Here is a 19185-nt window from a genome sequence, read left to right as displayed (position 1 = left end):
AGTTTCCTTCATCTGGTCAAGCTTCCTCTTCATGTTTGTAGCATAGTCATGTGCGAGCCGGTGCAACTGTTTATTCTCATGCTTGAGCCCTTTAATCTCCTGTTTGAGACTCATCACTTCAGCCGCCAATGATTCAACTTGGCGGGTTCGAGCAAATAGGCGTTGGGCCATATTAGACACAGAACCTGCACACTGAACACTGAGAGCCAGCGAATCCTTAACAGCTAACTCATCAGACCGTTTGGAAAGTAGTCTGTTATCTTTGGGAGTGAGAAGGTTCCTGGCCACCACCGCAGCGGTCATATCATTCTTCATCACGGAATCCCCAACGGTAAGAGGACCAGTAGGGGAGACGAAGGATGGGCGCCATATGTTGTCTGGAGAAGGCGGGGCTGCCTCTTCAACAAGGTTCAAGTCAAAACGACGGTCGGAGGGGCCAGACATTTTCAAAGGTGTTGAAGAGAGAAGAGGTCGGACAAATCAAGATCTTAGAAGTGCAAGAATGAAGCTTCTACTGGTGGAGATTCAAGTGTGCTTTGGAACTTAATGCCAGCCCCTATAAAAATCTGCACTCGACGGAGCTTCAGAAATCGAAGAGGCGCCTGCTCAGAAATCGAAGAGGCGTTTGCTTTCTCAAAAGCTGGGCTGCTTAGAGATCACGATGGTTGATCTCAGAAATCGAATAGGCGTTTGCTTTCTCAAAAGTTGGGCTGCTCAAAGACCTCGAAGGCTGATCTCAGAAATCGAAGAGGCGCTCGCTTTCTCAAAAGCTGGGCTCCCCAGAGACCACGAGGGCCGATCTCAGAAATCGAAGAGGCACCTACTTTTCCAGCCTTGTCAGCACCTGTCACACGCACACTCAGCTTTGCGAAAATTATGGGCATTCTGTCGAAGACTTCTGGGGAAGTAGAAAACACATGAATCTTACTGTTCAATCACCCACTTCCCACACGCAACAATAGCTCATGGGTACCACAGATAACTTTGCCAAAGTTCTCTGCCAAAGTTGAGCACGTGAAGCTTGCAGCTCCCACTACATCGCTCTGACCAAGAAGGGTAAAAGAATAGCTAAGAAACAGCACTAATAAAGTTTAGACCCATAAATTTTGAAGGTCTAGCTACCATATTATTACCCACAAGGGTAAAGGAATAGTACCACTGCTGGATAATTGGAAAGTCCCTGTGTGTCAACCTCTGTGCTTCGTGGCAAGGTAGACTAGCAAACATGCCCAACCTTTACTCACATTCGAGAAAACACTCCCAATAAGATTGCTTGCTCCAAAATCGAAGAGGCACCGTCTTCCGAATCTCGAGAGCCAGACTCCCAACATGACTACTTTCTTAAAAATCGAAGAGAGGGTAAAGGAACAGTACCATTGCTGGATAATTGGAAAGTCCCTGTGTGTCAACCTCTGTGCTTCGTGGCAAGGTAGACTAGCAAACATGCCCAACCTTTACTCACATTCGAGAAAATACTCCCAACAAGATTGCTTGCTCCAAAATTGAAGAGGCACCGCCCTCCGAATCTCGAGAGCCAGACTCCCAACATGATTACTTTCTCAAAAATCGAAGAGACACTGCTCCCCGAATCTTCGAGAGCCAGACCTCCAGCATGATTGCTTTCTCAAAAATCGATGAGGCATCGTTCTCCGAATCAATCGAAGAGGCGCTCGCTTTCTCAAAAGCTGGGCTGCTTAGAGACCACGAGGGCCGATCTCAGAAATCGAAGAGGCACCTACTTTTCTAGCCTTGTCAGCACCTGTCACACGCACACTCAGCTTTGCAGAAATTATGGGCATTCTGTCGAAGACTTCTGGTGAAGTAGAAAGCACATAAATCTTACTGTTCAATCACCCACTTCCCACACGCAACAATAGCTCATGGGTACCACAGATAACTTTGCCAAAGTTCTCTGCCAAAGTTGAGCACGTGAAGCTTGCAACTCCCACTACATCGCTCTGACCAAGAAAGGTAAAAGAATAGCAAATAAACAGCACTAACAAAGTTTAGACACATAAATTTTGAAGGTCTAGCTACCATATTATTACCCACAAGGGTAAAGGAACAGTACCACTGCTGGATAATTGGAAAGTCCCTGTTTGTCAACCTATGTGCTTCGTGGCAAGGTAGACTAGCAAACATGCCCAACCTTTACTCACATTCGAGAAAACACTCCCAACAAGGTTGCTTGCTCCAAAATCGAAGAGACACCGTCCTCCGAATCTCGAGAGCCAGACTCCCAACATGACTACTTTCTCAAAATCGAAGAGAGGGTAAAGGAACAGTACCATTGCTGGATAATTGGAAAGTCCCTGTGTGTCAACCTTTGTGCTTCGTGGCAAGGTAGACTAGCAAACATGCCCAACCTTTACTCACATTCGAGACAACACTCCCAACAGATTGCTTGCTCCAAAATCGAAGAGGCACCGCCCTCCGAATCTCGAGAGCCAAACTCCCAACATGATTACTTTCTCAAAAATCGAAGAGACACTGCTCTCCGAATCTCGAGAGCCAGACCCCCAGCATGATTGCTTTCTCAAAAATCGAAGAGGCATCGTTCTCCGAATCTCGAGAGCCAGATACCACAGACCACTTTTTCAAAGTGCTCTGACAGAGTTAAAACATGTGAAACTGGCAGCTCCCACTACCGTGCTATGACCAAGCAGGGTAAAGGAATAACATTACTACTTCTTAGGGAGACTCCTATATATGTCGACCTCCATCCCCAACAGACAGGCAGACCTGCAAAAATGCTCAACCCTTCATCATATCTGAGAGGGCACTCCCAACGAAGCCTTTCGAAATATTCAGCTTTCCTTCCCCCCGATAATACCTCTGCAAACAAGATATACTAGAGCAAGAATATCTCATATCATCAGGGTTAAAAGCAAGAGTATCCCATATCATGTTTTTTCCCTGTCTTTTCCTTTGGCCTTGTTTTTACCTGCAAGACAAGGAGAAAGAGAGCAATCAGTCAGCACTTGGAATCAAGCTTCCAGCCAGGAACTGACTACCTGGAACCCCTTACCTGATTACTTACCTGGCATTGCTCTCGAGTACTCATCTTCAACATCTTATATTTCCAGGGAAGATTCCGCATCTGCTTGAGGAACAGATATGGCAAGTGCGAAGGATACAAGGAAGCATGTGGAGACAAGCGTAACAGCACACGTGCCGATACATCCATTACTCTGTCAAAAGCAAAAGTATCCCATATCAGCAGGGTGGAACATACTCTAGATTTGATGGACTTGTTTTGACCCTCAAATTCTTCAGTCGGCCTTATACTCTGGAGGAAACCAGAAAACCCTCCAGCTCAGTTCAAGAATAAGCCTGTGGAAAGTTACTTCTTCAAAAGCAAAAGTGTCTCATATCATCTCTTCTCATTTTTCTTCTCTTTATCCTTCATGCTGCTGCAAGATGGGGAGAAGGTGAACAATCAGTCGGAGCTCTGATTGCTTACCTTGTCTGTCACCTCTTTCAGCAGACCCCCTAGCTCGGCGACTTGGGGGACTCCTACTACATGGTTTGTATCGCGCCTGACCAAGCCTGAAACTACAAGTAAGCTTCAAGTGAAATTGATACATTACCTTGTGCATCTCCACCAGTTAAAGATACCACCCCTGGATGGAGGAAGAGTACTTCCAGAGAAGATGCCACATCTACCTATGAGACAGATAAGGCAAGTCAAGACGACACCACACTCCGATACTTAGAAGTTTCGTGATTACGAGATCATTCTCCCACAATATTTCCTAATGTCATTTGTACTAAATCATTCACTTGTACTCACTAAAGGAGAGCTTGAACCTATGTACTTGTGTAAACCCTTCACAATTAATGAGAACTCTTCTATTCCGTGGACGTAGCCAATCTGGGTGAACCACATACATCTTGTGTTTGCTTTCCTATCTCTATCCATTTATATACTTATCCACGCTAATGACCGGAGCAATCTAGCGAAGATCACAAAAAGCGACCGTTTTCGCTACCTAGGATCTATCTTGCAAGAGAACGGAGAATTAGATGGAGATCTCAACCATAGAATACGAGCTGGATGGATGAAGTGTAAGAATGCATCCGGCGTGTTGTGTGACCGTCGTAGGCCACTGAAGCTCAAGGGAAAATTTTATAGGACGGCAATAAGGCCAGCGATGTTGTATGACACAGAATGTTGGGCGGTGAAGCATCAACACGTACACAAAATGGGTGTAGCGGAGATGAGGATGCTTCGTGGGATGTGTGGGCACACGAGAAAGGATAAGATTGGGAATGAGGATATCCGAGGTAAAGTAGGAGTAGCCGAAATTGTAGGAAAGATGAGAGAAAATCGGCTCCGGTGATTTGGACATGTGCAAAGAAGGCCGAATGACGCTCCGGTTCGAAGATGTGACTACGGGACAGAGGTTCAGGGCCGAAGGGGTAGAGGAAGACCTAGGAAAACTTTGGAAGAGACTCTAAGAAAAGACTTAGAGTACTTGGATCTAACGGAGGACATGACACAAAACCGAGCGCAATGGCGTTCTAGGATTCATATAGCCGACCCCACTTAGTGGGAAAAGGCTTTGTTGTTGTTGTTGTTGTTGTTGTATTTGATAATTATCCAGATGAAATTTGTGATTAAGTTTTATTGGATTTTTTATTTAATTTGATCTGTGATTTTTGTAAGTTAAGACTTCGTTGTTGTTGTATGCAGGGGAGTTCAAAGTAAATAGGGGTATGCACATATTAAGCTTATCTATCACAATCTGATTGTTTCTAGATTCTATATGATTTTTAATAGGACTATCTACTAAATCTTTTGTATGTAAATAGTACTATACAAAATTTTATATCGTTTTCAATCCCGCAGCATTGTGCGGGGCATTGTTTGCTAGTAAAACCATATAATCCAAACGAAGCCTATACAAGCAACTCTAGTGTGATATGCCAAATGTGAAAACAGTGATTTATCATAACAATTTGAGTTTTTTGAAAACATATTTACCTAATAAAAATTAACTTTTTTTTTTCAAAATAAAAACTGCAACTTTAAGCAATAGCTGATACGTCAACCCCTTTCAAGCATTAAATTTTGACAAAAGCTACACCCTTTCGAAAAATGGTAGCTAAATTTTGCCTAAAAATCTACAAGTTTGAGGCACCATCTGATTCCCACAGTGAAATTAGCAGCAAAAATGAAGGATCAAACTAGTGAAAAAGCTAGTCTAAATCAATGATCAAATTACAATAAAAATCAGGTAAAAAATGCTTCAAGATTCAATTCTTTAAATTCCAAGGAATAAACATATCCACTTATTCATCAATAATCATATGATTCATATCAATAATCACATGATTCATATCAATAATCAATACCCATATTACATTATAATTCTTATAAAGAAAGTCAATTAAGCAAACATTTATGTTAAATTAGGAATTAACCATTTAAATTTTAAAAAGGCACAAGGCACGGCAGTGGGGTGGGAATTGGGGAAGTGAATGAATATGCGAGGGTTAATGGGGACAAATGGTCCCCCTTCTGTTGTGTTTATTTTTTATGCTCAAACGACGTCGTCCAATGTCTATTATATTTACAGTTTTAAAGGCAAACGAAACGATGCATCATTTTCATGGACTTGTTTTTTTTTTTTTTTTGGATAAACTGGAATCGATTAAACCAGGGCACAGAAGCCACAAGAACAATAGAAGCCTACCCAGAGGCAAACAGCAGAGACAACCTGGTAATGCAAGGGGAAGAAATACCCAGACGCATCAAACAACAACCCGCGTCCCCCTTCCCATTACCAAGCAAACTCAAGGAGGACAAGGGAGTCCATCATTTTCATGGACTTGTTTATAACAAAAGAAAACACAGTCGTTGCAAAGATATGCAGCCTACAGCAGCCATGACTTCACCTTGCAGGTTTTTCGACGACATCAGAGGGGTGGATTGTCGCTCCTGAGCTTGATTTCCAATGAGAAGATGGGCGGCCGCTGACACGCCCCAACCCTGATATTACCCGAATACCAAGATAGGCACGTGCTGGCCGACACCCGAGGGTGACAAAAGCCATTAATTGATACAAAAGCTAGGAATAAGAAATAAATATGGGTTATGAATAAAAAAAAAACAATGAATTAACAATTTAGGAACATGTTCAGAGCATACAGCTAAACCTAGTCACTAACAAGAATTAAGATAAGATTGAATGAACAAAGGAGTGGGTCCTACCCCGAGAGGACTCGAAGATGCCGTTGCGGAAGTACCTTAATGCCGGGATTCTATGCCTCGTTTCTAAGACTTGAATGGGGGCGCAAAACAAGGGTGAGTGGACCAAGTTTATATACATACGTAGTACGAAAACAGTTATGAACATACTAACCCCCACAGTTTAATTATGAAAACTACTAGAATAATAAGTGATAAGCTTTTCAGAAAACTCTAGCATGCCATAAAAACAATTCATATATTCATCTGCAAATCAATCTCAGAAAATCATATCAGAAATCATATCAGGATTCGTATCAGAAATCGTATCAGGAATCGTATCAGAAATCGTATCAGGAAGCATAACACAAGTTGTGCTGCTAGTGAGTGCACTGAATAATAATACTCCCGGCCCAATGTCTGCACCTCAGTCTATGTGCCCGTAGCCAGAGATATCTCCCTCCCGGCCCAATGCATGTCTCTGTGTCCCTCAGCCTTTCGCTAGGGATTATTTCTCCCGGCCTCAATGCCAACACCAGATCCTCGCCCCAAGCGGCATAGTGTTCACTAGGTATGCACAAAACATAATTCATCTCTAAAATACAACTTCGTAGCATAAATTCATTGATCCTCTATACTACGAAGAGGTGTTCGAAAGTCATTTGAAACACATTCTTAGCATCCTATCGTCATCGATCAGATAGTCTACCAGAATGAGGGTTCTATAGAAAATACGATATAATGGAAATAATTCAAAACATATATATATAATCACGTATAATCAAATCATCATGCTTCCTGTAAAGTATTCCTCAAATCAATAATTATGCAAGTCATGCTATTAAATTATGCAATTCTATCAATAAAACATGCAATTTTCGAAGGTGATCCACTCACAGATACTCCGTAGCAGCAGAATTGTGCGGAAAATGATTAAGAAAGTCTCCACTAGCAACTTCACCTAAGCACGAAAATGTACAATTTAATAAACTACCCAAAAGATGGAATTTTAAGAAATGGAAATGGTTTTTGGGGTTTGATTTGTGAAGGAAGTGAGGTGAAAGTTAGAGAGAAGCTCTCGGAGCTTAGAGAGTGAGAGAGAGAGAGAGAGAAGAAACTGAAAAAAAATAAACAAAAGAGAAAGGTTCTATGATGGGGAGTGTTTCGGGAATAGAGGGAAGAAGAGAGAGATATGAGAGCTGCCACATGGCAGTTTAAGAACAATAGCATTTCCAGATCAAGGGTTAGAATTGAAAGAAAATAAGTGACTAAATTGATAGATAACAAATATGTTCTAGGGGAAAAATAGAAATAGGATGAAAATATGGGGGTGGGATTTAAACTGAACTAACTTAGTGAAACATTTAGTGCAGTGTCAAATTAAAAAAAAAGATAATTAAGAAATTATAATATTATATTAATTTATACATATATAGTAATATTTTATTAAATACTATAATAATATTTTATATTATTTAATGCATATTTATTATTTATTCACCTTTGACTTTTTAACTCCCGAAAGACAACCCCTCTCATCGCAAATCCTTCAAAACAAGCTCATCATCTTCACCCTCTTGTCGCCGTTAAGCAAAGGTAAGCTTTTCTTCCCCTCTCTTTCTCTCTGTATCTCTCCTCCGGCTAGCAAAGGCATCCTTATACTATGTTATTTTGTAGAGCAGGTAAATGGAGACTTGTAGGGCAAGTACGAGTAGTGAAAAAGTTCCCAGAGTTAGTCTAGAGTTTAGGGTGGATAGGCTGAGTAGTCTTTCAGACGAAATTGCTCATGGAATCCTTTCGTTGCTTCCATTTGGAGACCTCTCTCGCTTTGGGAGTTTATCCAAACGCTGCAAGGAGCTCCATTTGTCAACTCCCAGTTTCAGATTAGATTTGTCTAAAGTAGATATATCAACTTGTGATAAGTGGTCTAGGTTCGCAAATGCTGTGGATAGGTTCTTAGACCATCGTGGGGAGAACAGAATCCTTCATTTAGGTATTAGATTTGACGTCCGCGAACATATTTTTGGAAATGAAACCCCATGCATTTGTGAGGGGGTAGGACGTCGGTTTATTTCGTGGATCGAAAATGCTTTAAGGTGCAAGGTTGAAATTCTTGACATTGATATCAGTAGGATCCATCTAGAGAATGGGGTAGGTGATATCACCATTGAGAGCTCATCACTAAAATCATTTAGTATTTCGAGCAACAGTTGGACAGTTCGTCGACTGAAAATCATCGGTCGTAAGATTGAAGATGTACGCATTGATTGGCGTTCGGAGTGGTGTACAACAGTAAGCATATTTGCTTCAGATGTTAAGAATTTGCAGTGGGATGGGATTACTGTCAACCACCAGCTCGGGACCTTAGAAAGGGCTGAGCTTTCTTTGGCCAATATAATACGTAGAGATCTATCACCTGATGTGAAGGCAGTTGGCTTCCTTACCAGCGTGCACCGGGTTAAAGCTTTAACTCTAAATCACAATACCATCAAGGTAAAGACGCTACTCTTCAGGCTAAGTGTTATATGAAACATAATTGAGAGTGAGATGTTTAATTCTTCTTTTTAAATAAACTGCAGGCTTTGTTCAAGAAAGGAATACCGCCCTTAGAGAACGTTTTTGATTTCTCTATGAAAATTGGAAACTTTAGTATTGAATTGGTGTTGGCATTGGTCCCTATTCTTAGGGCAATGCCTAATTTAACTATCTTGGACGTGAAGTCTTCAACGCCGCCCCGTTGCCTTCTAAATGAAGTAAGTAAAATGTTCGGTTTGACAATTATCATTAGTTTCTTGATATGCTTTTGGAACTTTGCAATTGATCTACCTGCTTCCTTCTCAGTGTTCAGGTCTTACTATGGAATACTGGAGGTCAAGCAAGCTTCCTTTCCTCTCTCAGCTTAAGGAGGTAACCGTAGACCTTAATCGACACTTCTACGGGTCCAACCAAATCGAGTTCATAAGGTTTATCCTTGAGGATGCTCAAAGCCTGAGGAAAATGGTGATTATTTATCCATTACGCCTTGGAAAGGGGCATCTCAAGAAGTTGAATGAAAGCGAGAAGATTTCCAATGCTCATGTAGTCTATCGCAGGTTCAAGTAATCACCAGCTTCCCTACCAAACGCTCAGACATGTTTTCCTGGATTTCGACGTAAGCAGTCTAGTGCAGATTCACAAGCCCCACCTGCTCAGCCTCCAATTGCAAGTTGAGAGGGTCTTGAGGGCTTTTGGGGATATGGGTTTTGACAAATTCGAAGTGGGGTTGGGGGAGATTCGGGATTTCCAAGTTGAAGATCCAAGCAAAGAGCACAGCGCAGATTGGGGATTTCTAAGTTGAAGATTCAAGAAAAGAGTGAAGTGCAGTTAATGATTCTGAAAAGAAATCTAGACACTCAAGAAGGGGGAAAAGTAAGATTTCCAAGAAAGATGATGTTGGCATTCAAGAGGCGTCTTCAACTTCAGAGTCTTCTCAAACTATTATGTATAGAAGTCCTAAAGAAGCAAGAGAGGAATTCCATGGTGAGAAGGCTGATAAATCAAATGATCCAATGCTGAGATCCTCTCTTAACCTTCGGGGGCAAAAAAAACTTAATCGCTCCATTACTTGGGCTGACGAAAAGGTGGAACATAGAATGAATGGTTATGATATATTTGGCGGTATCCACAAACCTTTTCTTAAACCTTCAGCGGAAAATGAAGTCGGTAGGTCTGATGAGAAGATTGATAGCACCAAGAGTTAAAATGTTTGCGAGAGAAGTGCAAGGTGCCAAAGAGGGTTCTGGTGTATTAGGGAATTTGTAATGGCAAGATGATGAACGTTTGGAATCTGCAGAATTCTTGGCCATGGAATTGAGGCAGGCAGCAGAAGTTGTTGCATCTGGAGAATCTGATGTCAATGGTGCTGGTATCTCATTGTTTGGTTTAAATGTATTTAGTAGGTACTATGATGCGTTATAAACCAGGACTGGAAAAGATATCTTTTCAACTTTTTAGTTCATAGGAGCTACTTTCCATGTGTTGATTTTACATGTATTTTATTCATTTATATTGGGTTTCGAATTTCTACGCTACTTGAGTACTGTGAGCCGCGACAGCTTGTGTACGTTTTGTTATGTTCGGCATGACCTTTATCTAGGTGCTTTAATCAGTATAAGAGACCCTGCAATGCAGCTGAATACTATTTTAAGTTTGTGAATGTGACATGATTATCATAATTTAATTTTGTATAAACGTAATTCGTTATATATTGTTTAGCAACATGTCACTGAGGTATTTCTGCACAGAGCTGCATGTTGGAGACGATGACTTTTATTGATGCGCTACCAGCATTCAGAATGAAACAATATGAAGTGGTGTTCTCCTTTGCCTTGAGTGTCTCTCTGTTTGCAGGATTCCTACACTCGGTCCTCGCATGCCGGATAGAAGGACACTGAAATGCTGCAGGCTTGCACTGAGAATTCCCCATATGCAGGACCATTCCTAAATAATGCCCCATCATTGTGCCGTGCTCCTTTTGAACCCAAAGGCACTTTAAGGTAAATATAACCCTTGCCTGTGACGGAGTTTAACCACTCGGTCCTTTACTGGTTTCGAACAATCAAGAGATCATATTAGTCCTTTGCTTCGAGATAATCCGATAGATGTTAATAATGAGACGCTTTTAAGAAGTTTTATGTGGATTTGTTTCCACCTGCAGCTCTATATCTGCAATTCTCTCCGTGATTCTGGGAGTGCATTTCGGACATGTGCTTATACATATGAAGGTTAAGTCTCTGATTTGTATATTCAGTGCTTAGCATGTGCATGACTCGGAACTCATTTTTCTTCTGTCCGCGATTACAGGATCATTCAGCCAGACTGAACCACTGGATCCCGACAGGCTGTGCTCTCCTCGCCCTAGGAATTGTTCTTCATTTGAGTCATGTACGGTGCAAACTGTGTCTTGCTGTTTGCAGGATTCCTGCACTCAGTCCACGCATGCACGCCGGATAGAAGGACGCTGTTTCACAAGTTAAGGCCCGATATATGTTTCTTTTTCTTTGTCTCGTTAACTTATTTATTTTACACACAAGAGAACAAAAGTGGATGTACAGAAGAAGATTTAGACAAAAATGTGTTTCGATTTTCTTATCAGCTAAATCTAGGCATGCTTAGACTGTAGTGATTAACGTATTAAACATTGGTTCTCGAGTTTTATATGTTGTATATTCACGAGCTTTTTAAAACAAAAACGTTAACCTGTACATGTGGTTTTGGTTTTGGTTTTGGCCAAATAGGTGCTGGATGGTTCCCAGATAACTGCAGAACGATACGAGCTTACCAAGGATCGTATATTACCCCTAGGCCGAGCACCCGAATTCTCAGCTCAGAGTGGTGCTTAATGGAAAGGAAGGTTGACATCAAATTCTCCACCCGGAGTTGTATTGATCGTAGGCTTGAAAGCTGTTGACTGCAAAAGCAGCATTCGGGAGAACCCTGTTTATGAAACTGATTGTAGAAAAACCGTCCACCGCTGACTCTTTTAGCGGTGGAAGAACGACGTTGAAAATCCCAAGCTTCACTGTACATGTTTTCGGAATATTTTTTGGACTGAAAATGTTGGGTCTAGGACTTACTATCTTTCACTTCCTTTGGTTATTTATCCAAGTGCTTCCTGCAATTCTAAATGCCAGGATAGGATGGAGAGATGAAGCTCATTTGGATGTGCTTTTAAAATAACTGAAAGTGTTTTTTGTGAAAATATTTTTAGAACTAATCCTTAGTAAAAATGCAAGTAAATCCTAGAAAAGCACTACTCAAAGTTCTTCCTAGAAGAAGCACATAACTGGTGCTTCTTGTAGAAAGCACTTGAAGTGTGTTTGGAACCTAAAAATATTTTCTCTAAAAACATTTTCAGTTATTTTAAAAGATATCCAAACGAGCCCATGAATCTCTAGGGTTTTGGGTTTACTTTGGTTGGGCAATAAAGCTTTCCTTAGTTTGTATGAAATCTTTGGAGGAGATCTTCTAAGTTGAATATATTACAGAAAATGGAAGTGAGTTTACAATTTATATTTTCCCACAAAACAGGCCTGGCCCTGAGAGTGGCTGGAGTAGACAAGCCACCTAGGGCCTTCACTCTGTAGGGTCATAAATCATAGTGAAACAGAGAAGAAGATGGACTAGGATTCTCTCTCCTCCTATTTTTATCCCCTTTCATTTCCTCCTCTTACACACTATTTTGTCTTTATCTTTCTATAAAAAATTAGTATAAGATGTTGACGTGACTTAACCTTGATCGTTCAAATAGAAGGGGAAGGACTACAATCTCATTATCAACACGATGAGTATGGTTCACTAAAGAGTAAAATGTCATAACACCCCTAAAAACTTGTGCCTGACTTCCAATTTCACTACATAACTTATCATTTACAAAATTAAGAACTTAAACTAATGTTTTTTGGACAATTTTTCATTTATGTCTGTTTTCTCCACACTCCATCTAAATTTCCATTAAATAACATCATGTGTGCACCACGTAAGGTAATCATAAGTTAAGTACAAGTTTAGGACATATTTTGTTGCCTCAAGAATTTGTTATGTTCGTAGATTTGTCAATGTTGCGGACATAGAATGACTAAATTGACCTTAATTTCTATTTTTGCTAGTTGTTGGTTTGAGGAGCCTCGGATTTAATCTAGGACGTCCTCCTCGAGAATTGTATACACTTTTATAACGTTATGAATAAAACCACACCGTTTCACCAATCGTGCCGTAAGGGTTTCTAATAGTCAAAATGGACTAACATGGGCCTCAAAGTAGCACATGAAAATAGAAAGCCCAAATCACTTTCTATTCCCCAAAAAGAGCCCATTGTAGATTGTCCAAAAATATAGCCCAATGTAGGGTTTAAGCTTACCTTCGTCCTCTCCTCGCTCTCTTCCCCCACCATCCATGGAGGGTTTAAGGATTTGAGCATTGAGCTTACTCTCTCTCTCTCTCTCTCTCTCTCTCTCTCTCTCTCTCTCTCTCTCTCTCTATCTCTTAAAATGGCACAGACTCCATACTCCCTGCTCCTCCTCAAACGCCTCTCTCGCTGCTCCCCAAACCCTAAACGCCCTCCATCTCTCCTCTCTCTCCTAAAACCATTCTCCACCTCCCCAACCCCAACCTCCTCCCCGGACCCAAAACCCTCCTCCCTCTCCGCCCGCCTGAGCTTCGTCTTCGACCAAATCGACGCCATCGAGAAAGAACGCTCCGAGAAGGATCAGACCCTCCAGAAAATCAGAGCTTGGCGCGAATCGAAAAAATCCCAAATTGACCCGGAATTAGGGTTGGGAGTTGCCAATCACAGTGGAATTGATGCTAATTTGGTTGATTCTGTATCTGTTTCGGCCGGGTCGGAGAGGCTGGAGAAGCCGGTGGCGGCTAAGAAGGAGGTGGAGGTCGTGCACCCGTGGCCGGAGTGGATTGAACTGATGGAGAGGCTGGTGCAGCAGAATTACTTTGATCATAGGAGGGTGGACGAGGACAGAATGGTCCAAGATATCGGCTTTGATCCAACTGAATATGCTTTGGCGGCTGAGGAGGATGCCCCAGGTATTGATTTCAAGGATTTCAAGGCTGTTCACACAGCGTGTCTTAATTTCGGAAAGGACCGATTCGATATCATAAGGTAATGCTAAAGAAAATGGTGTTTGAGTTTGGTTTTATGAAAAACAAATACTGAACTGTATTCGATATCCTTCGTAGTTTCTTCAGTGACTGATAGGAGGGTGAATGGAGTAGTGATATGATTAAAACTCTGTTTCTTTTCGACTAATCGATTGACTGATTCTATAAGTGCACAATGTGTTCTCTTCTCTATAGATAGCTGTTGCTTATGTATGTGATCGGTTTCGGATGTTGGGTTTAATGCTAGTATGGTTGACAAATTCTGAGACGGTAGAGTAATTTCAGGTCCTTGTCGAGACAGGATATTCAAGTTTTGGTGGGTTTTGGATGCCCGAGTATGGACAAGAAGGTGGTTTTCTCTTCAAAACTATTAAGGAAGCATACCCACCTTGATGAAGGAGATGTGAGTTTTACTTCGAGTATTTCCTGGTATCGCTTGCTTATATAACTTGCGTCTAACCACTGACATCTCATTCCCTGTTGCTGGCATTTTGTCAATTTTGCTTCTCTGAAGGGTCTAGTTTCTTTGCCCCAGCCCTCATAATTATTTTGGCTCATATATATGATTTCTTTTTAAGTAATGAGTATTTCATTTATATGCCAGGTTTGCAGTTCCTGTAGTTTAAGGAGTTCTTGTGAAAGAGCATATCTGATTACTAACAAAGAGGACGAGGCACGGACTATTGATGTAATGCGTGTTTTATTGACTTATGGATTTGATCCTGTTAATGGATCCGTGTCCAATAAGTCACTTCTGAAACAAAAATCTGTTAAGACCGTGGTCCGTAAGTTGCTTCATCAGGTTGTCAAGCTGAGTGCAGTTCCAATCGATCCTAATCTTCCACCTCCAGTAATCAAAAAGCCACCACCAAAAGTAAAGCAGCCTCCTCCGCCTCCAAGAAGACGAGTTGGACGGGATGACATTGAGATGAAAAAAGGGGACTGGCTATGCTCGAAGTATGTTTCTTCTAATTTCTTTAGTTTTATTCTTCTGGATCATGGCCAATTTATTTGTTTTGTTCAATTAATACTCCGGCGGTGATTTTGTGGAAAATACATGTACTTTATATGCCACTTTCCTTGGGAAAAATCTCTCTCTGCCAGGTCTAATATTTTACATTTCAAGCTTGTAGGCATCATTAGAAGTTCTTCGGACCAGAATAATGGGACTGTAGTGTTGACTTTCTTTGAGGAATCATTAATAGTTACGTTGTTTAGATCCCATAAATGGCTTTCCATTGACTTAGCTCATTATAATTTTTTTTTTTTTTTGTTAAGAAGCATGGTTGAATTGAATTAGCTAAATATGTTCTCCGAAACTTTATTGTAATGAAAGTTATGATTTCTACAATTTGCTCACGATGTTGAATGTTGGTATCAGGTGTGACTTCATGAATTTTGCCAAGAACAACATCTGCCTTCAATGTGATGCCAAACGTCCAAAGAGACAACTGCTTCCAGGAGAATGGGAATGCCCTGGGTACATTCTAGTATTTTTAATTTTCAGATATCAATTATACTTGGCTGTCATCGTCACCTGGCTTTTTTTGGCTGTTGGCCTCTCCCACGATCTTTAGATCTGCTCCCCAAATACAAATTATTCTATTTTTAGTTTATGAGATTATTGATTTTCTTATGTCTTGTTACATGGCAGGTGCAACTTCTTAAATTACAGGAGAAACATGGCATGTTTTCATTGTGATTGCAAGCGTCCACCAGATGAATACCTGGAGAACAAATTGCAAGAAGTGCAACGTGGCCCTAGGACAAGAATGGAGAAGACGGCTGTTCTTCATGGGGATGCCAATGCCTGGAATTTTAATTTTGATGACAATGAATCAGATGGAGCAGATGTTGCTGCTTTTGAGTATGCAGATCCTTCTGTAAGGGATGAAAATTTGAGTAACCAGGCTCAAGGACAAGATTTTGGACACCGTGAATACAATTTGAGTAAAGATAGCAGAGTAACAAGGGTCAACAATGAAGAATACTCCGATGCTGATACTATTAGGCCCGGGAGAGGGTTTGATGATTTTGATGATTTTGATGATGATGTTGACAATTATGAGTTAGACACTCGCAATAAAACTTCAGCACAGGATGCTTCAATTGATTTTTCTGAGTTTGAAGGGTCTGAATCAGAAGACATAGAAAATTCTGACAATAGCTTGCAAGGTCGTCAAAGAACAAAATCGCCATACAATAAGCCATCTAAGCCTACACGTCAAAGGGCAGCATTCTCTGTTTCGGATGATGATGAACTGGATGTAGATTTTGACAAAGAGCTTTCAGTCCATCCCAACTGGAAATCTAGTCATGTTGCTGATTCTAGATCAAGAGGCAGGGGTAGAACTACACGTGGTCCATCCAAGAGATTAAGCTTCGGTTCTGATGATGAACTTGGGCTGTCGGATGATGGTCTAGATCAAGACTTTGGAGCCAGGCGAGGTAAATCAAATAATTTGGATTCTAAGAGAAAAGGTTTTCAGAGGAGAGGAAATTTAGATTTTGAAGATGATTCAGTTTCTGGTTCAGAATCAGACAATGATTTTCAATCTCATAAAAATAGACCAAGAAGGAATAAAGAAAACAATTTCAAAGGTCGTGGCGGCCCTAACTTTACCAGAGAGACGCGATTTGAATCCAATGGAATGAAGGGTAGGAGAAACTCTTTCAACGATGATTTTGATGGATCAACACGAGGGTCTCGTAGTAATAGTAGAGGGTTTCGAGGGAATGATTTTGATGGGCCGAGAATGAGTAACAGAGGTAGTAATACACGGAGTTTCAACGGTCCTAAAAGAGAAGGATTTGGAAAGGGTGGTGGGAGGAACTCGTTCAATGATGATTTTGATAGATCAGCACGAGGATCTCGCGGCAGTAACAAAGTATTTCGGGAGAACAATTTTGATGGGCAAAGAATAAGTAACAGAGGGGCCGATACACATAAATTTAAGGGACCTAGAAGAGAAGGATTTGGAAAGCATGAGCGTGGAAGGGTTAATGACTATGGGAGGGACAAGGACAGGGGGCCTGAAGAATTTAGAAACAGCAGACGCGTTATTGAAAGATAGATCCATATTCCATGATTAGAATGGCAGTTCTTGGTTCGCCTTGCCAAGGCTTCGATTGTTGGTTCCTCAGGCAAACGGTTGCAATTTACACAGATGGAAAGGAGTGCCAGCAATCGAAGGTGGACATCGTTCAGTTTACAACCGTCAGCACATACCGGAATCAGATTCACCTCTACTCCATGTATCAGACGGAATTCTCATCAAATCAGAATTTCAGTTCCATTGCAATGCAGGATGCCAGGAACCACGCGGTTGCAGTTTGTAACGAGTCTCTTTTCTGGAGCAGGGTTTCAGGTTGAGCTGTTCTGACAATAATCTTGTTTCGTATGCTGAATCAACGTTACTTTGATCCAAGTTCTTCCGATTTTAGTTTCTGATTTTGTAAATTTCAATGGTAACTTCTGCATCTTACCATGGCAAGTTTTGCGGATTCGGTTGAATCCATACTTTCCGATCAATTCCATACATTCTAAAATCGATATAATTGGATCGGATGACGTATTTTCTTGTGAGAACCGGGTGTAACCCAATCTTGTTGGTTTCATGCACAGTTCAAGGCGTTTGATGGAAATTGGTTAAACACATGATGGCACCAAAACACTATTCTTCAATATTTAGTTTTTAGGTAATTCTCGCTTTACTACCCTCTAATATCGTGAGATTCGTACTCTGCTACCTTTATGGCGCGTTTACGTAAGGGTAATCAGAATCAAGAAACGGAATTGAATTCCGATTACGGTATACTCCGGTGTTTACTAAATCTGGAGGAATCAAAATTTAGTGGGTCCCACACAAATTTTGGAATCCAATTCCAATATTTGGCTGATTTGGATTCCTAAGATAAAGGAGGTATTTGGATTCCAGATGGCTTGGGGAATCAAAATGCTAACTTTTTTCCTTTTATGCCCTCACCTACTTTCATTATTTCCAAGATTATCCTTTTAACCCTAGACTATTATTTCCCTTTTCATGCAGCTCCGTTCTGGAACGGTTAGTTGATTAATTCAGTCGATCTAGAGTAAATTCAATTGATCTAAAGTAACTCTGTAAATACATGCAGAATCATTTTGTTACTCAATGCAAAATCAGTTTGTTACTTCATGCAGAATCAGTTTGTTACTCAATGCAGAATCAGTTTGTTACTATTATATACTATATCAAATTTTATTTAAAAAAGAAGTATATAAACTATTTGATTTGGGACAAGGGCATTTTAGTAATTATACTGGTTTATTTCCCTTTTCATGCAGCTCCATTCTGGAACGGTTAGTTGATTAATTCAGTCAGCCTAGAGTAAATTCAATTGATCTAAAGTAACTCTGTAAATACATGCAGAATCATTTTGTTACTCAATGCATAATCAGTTTGTTACTTCATGCAGAATCAGTTTGTTACTCAATGCAGAATTAGTTTGTTACTATTATATACTATATCAAATTTTATTAAAAAAAAAAAGTATGTAAAATATTTGATTTGGGACAAGGGCATTTTAGTAATCATACTGGTTTATATTCCGATTCTGCTGAATTAGTAAACAACTTTATGGAATTGTATTCCGATTTCAGACAGTTTTAGTAAACAATTTCAACAAGAATCTGATTCTGATTCCACCTCATTTCAATTCCTCCTCAATCAAATTCCTCCTCAATCCGATTCCTCTCAATTTGATTACGGATTAATAAACGCGCCATTAGTTTTTTTGACGTTTCAGTTTCGTACCTAAACTTTTTTTTATTTTTTTTATTTTAATACTTCCGTTAAACTTTATGTCAAGTTCTCTTAAGAAAACCCATCGCAGGTCGTCTTACAAGGCCTGTGGTATTGGGCCAGGAACTGTCAATGTTATCCCATAAGTTGAGCTTGACCCAAACCCATAAAAAAAGGAATCTGACTGATATTTTAATTGGAAATTGTTATTGGTACTTCAAAAATCTCATTTTACACTCTAAATTTTCTATAATTAGAACAAATGACATTTTATTTGAACCCATCTAATCTCTTTCTACACCCAACTTAAATTCTAAATGTGAATTGTCTATTTTATCTTAATGCATAATTACTATCGGTACAAGATGAAATTAAAAATAAAACTAAAATTTATCAATAAACCTATACTCAATAATTAAGTCCTACCATCACACAATCTTTATCCTACATTCATTTTGACTAAATTCCTAAGAGTTGCCATAAAACCCTGCGATCACCTAATAATCAAATCCGATTGCTTTTTCGTTTCTTCTCGATCAGTAAGAGCAATAATTACAA

General features: G+C 40.3%; 3 protein-coding genes across 4 annotated transcripts; all 3 read left to right on the top strand.

Annotated features, from left to right (window-relative positions):
• Window positions 1–7733: 7733 nt before the first annotated feature.
• LOC126592701 (uncharacterized) lies at window positions 7734–10263 on the top strand. Of its 2 annotated transcripts, XM_050258460.1 has the most exons (4): window positions 7736–7789; window positions 7876–8686; window positions 8773–8946; window positions 9035–10263. In XM_050258460.1, exons 2-4 carry the CDS (start codon window positions 7880–7882, stop codon window positions 9293–9295), a joined length of 1242 nt encoding a protein of 413 aa, XP_050114417.1. In that variant the 5' UTR covers window positions 7736–7789; window positions 7876–7879; the 3' UTR covers window positions 9296–10263. The 2 variants fall into 2 exon arrangements, with proteins under 2 accessions (XP_050114415.1, XP_050114417.1); XM_050258458.1 differs by having other exon boundaries at window positions 7734–8686.
• A 221-nt stretch (window positions 10264–10484) lies between these two features.
• On the top strand, window positions 10485–11933 carry LOC126592702 (uncharacterized). The gene is made up of 3 exons (XM_050258461.1): window positions 10485–10728; window positions 10890–10956; window positions 11036–11933. Exons 1-3 carry the CDS (start codon window positions 10628–10630, stop codon window positions 11183–11185), a joined length of 318 nt encoding a protein of 105 aa, XP_050114418.1. The 5' UTR covers window positions 10485–10627; the 3' UTR covers window positions 11186–11933.
• Window positions 11934–13111: 1178 nt separating this feature from the next.
• On the top strand, window positions 13112–17435 carry LOC126592698 (uncharacterized). The gene is made up of 5 exons (XM_050258453.1): window positions 13112–13847; window positions 14132–14249; window positions 14451–14803; window positions 15228–15326; window positions 15501–17435. The coding sequence occupies exons 1-5, from the start codon at window positions 13222–13224 to the stop codon at window positions 16918–16920; spliced, it is 2616 nt and encodes an 871-aa protein (XP_050114410.1). The 5' UTR covers window positions 13112–13221; the 3' UTR covers window positions 16921–17435.
• The last annotated feature ends 1750 nt before the right edge of the window (window positions 17436–19185 follow it).

The sequence above is a fragment of the Malus sylvestris genome, chromosome 12 (genome assembly GCF_916048215.2).
Source record: "Malus sylvestris chromosome 12, drMalSylv7.2, whole genome shotgun sequence".
NCBI classification, from domain to species: Eukaryota; Viridiplantae; Streptophyta; class Magnoliopsida; order Rosales; family Rosaceae; genus Malus; species Malus sylvestris.
The sequence above is the reverse complement of the archived record's forward strand: the minus strand, read 5'-3'. Positions and strand labels throughout refer to the sequence as shown.

Coding starts and splice junctions, on each gene's coding strand:
- LOC126592702 (XM_050258461.1), top strand. CDS start 10,628: ATGCTGCAGGCTTGCACTGAGAATTCCCCATATGCAGGACCATTCCTA. Junction 10,729..10,889: donor GAACCCAAAGGCACTTTAAG/GTAAATATAACC, acceptor TTCCACCTGCAG/CTCTATATCTGCAATTCTCT. Junction 10,957..11,035: donor ATGTGCTTATACATATGAAG/GTTAAGTCTCTG, acceptor CCGCGATTACAG/GATCATTCAGCCAGACTGAA.
- LOC126592701 (XM_050258458.1), top strand. CDS start 7,880: ATGGAGACTTGTAGGGCAAGTACGAGTAGTGAAAAAGTTCCCAGAGTT. Junction 8,687..8,772: donor TAAATCACAATACCATCAAG/GTAAAGACGCTA, acceptor AATAAACTGCAG/GCTTTGTTCAAGAAAGGAAT. Junction 8,947..9,034: donor CCCGTTGCCTTCTAAATGAA/GTAAGTAAAATG, acceptor CTTCCTTCTCAG/TGTTCAGGTCTTACTATGGA.
- LOC126592698 (XM_050258453.1), top strand. CDS start 13,222: ATGGCACAGACTCCATACTCCCTGCTCCTCCTCAAACGCCTCTCTCGC. Junction 14,250..14,450: donor CCCACCTTGATGAAGGAGAT/GTGAGTTTTACT, acceptor TTTATATGCCAG/GTTTGCAGTTCCTGTAGTTT. Junction 15,327..15,500: donor GGAGAATGGGAATGCCCTGG/GTACATTCTAGT, acceptor GTTACATGGCAG/GTGCAACTTCTTAAATTACA.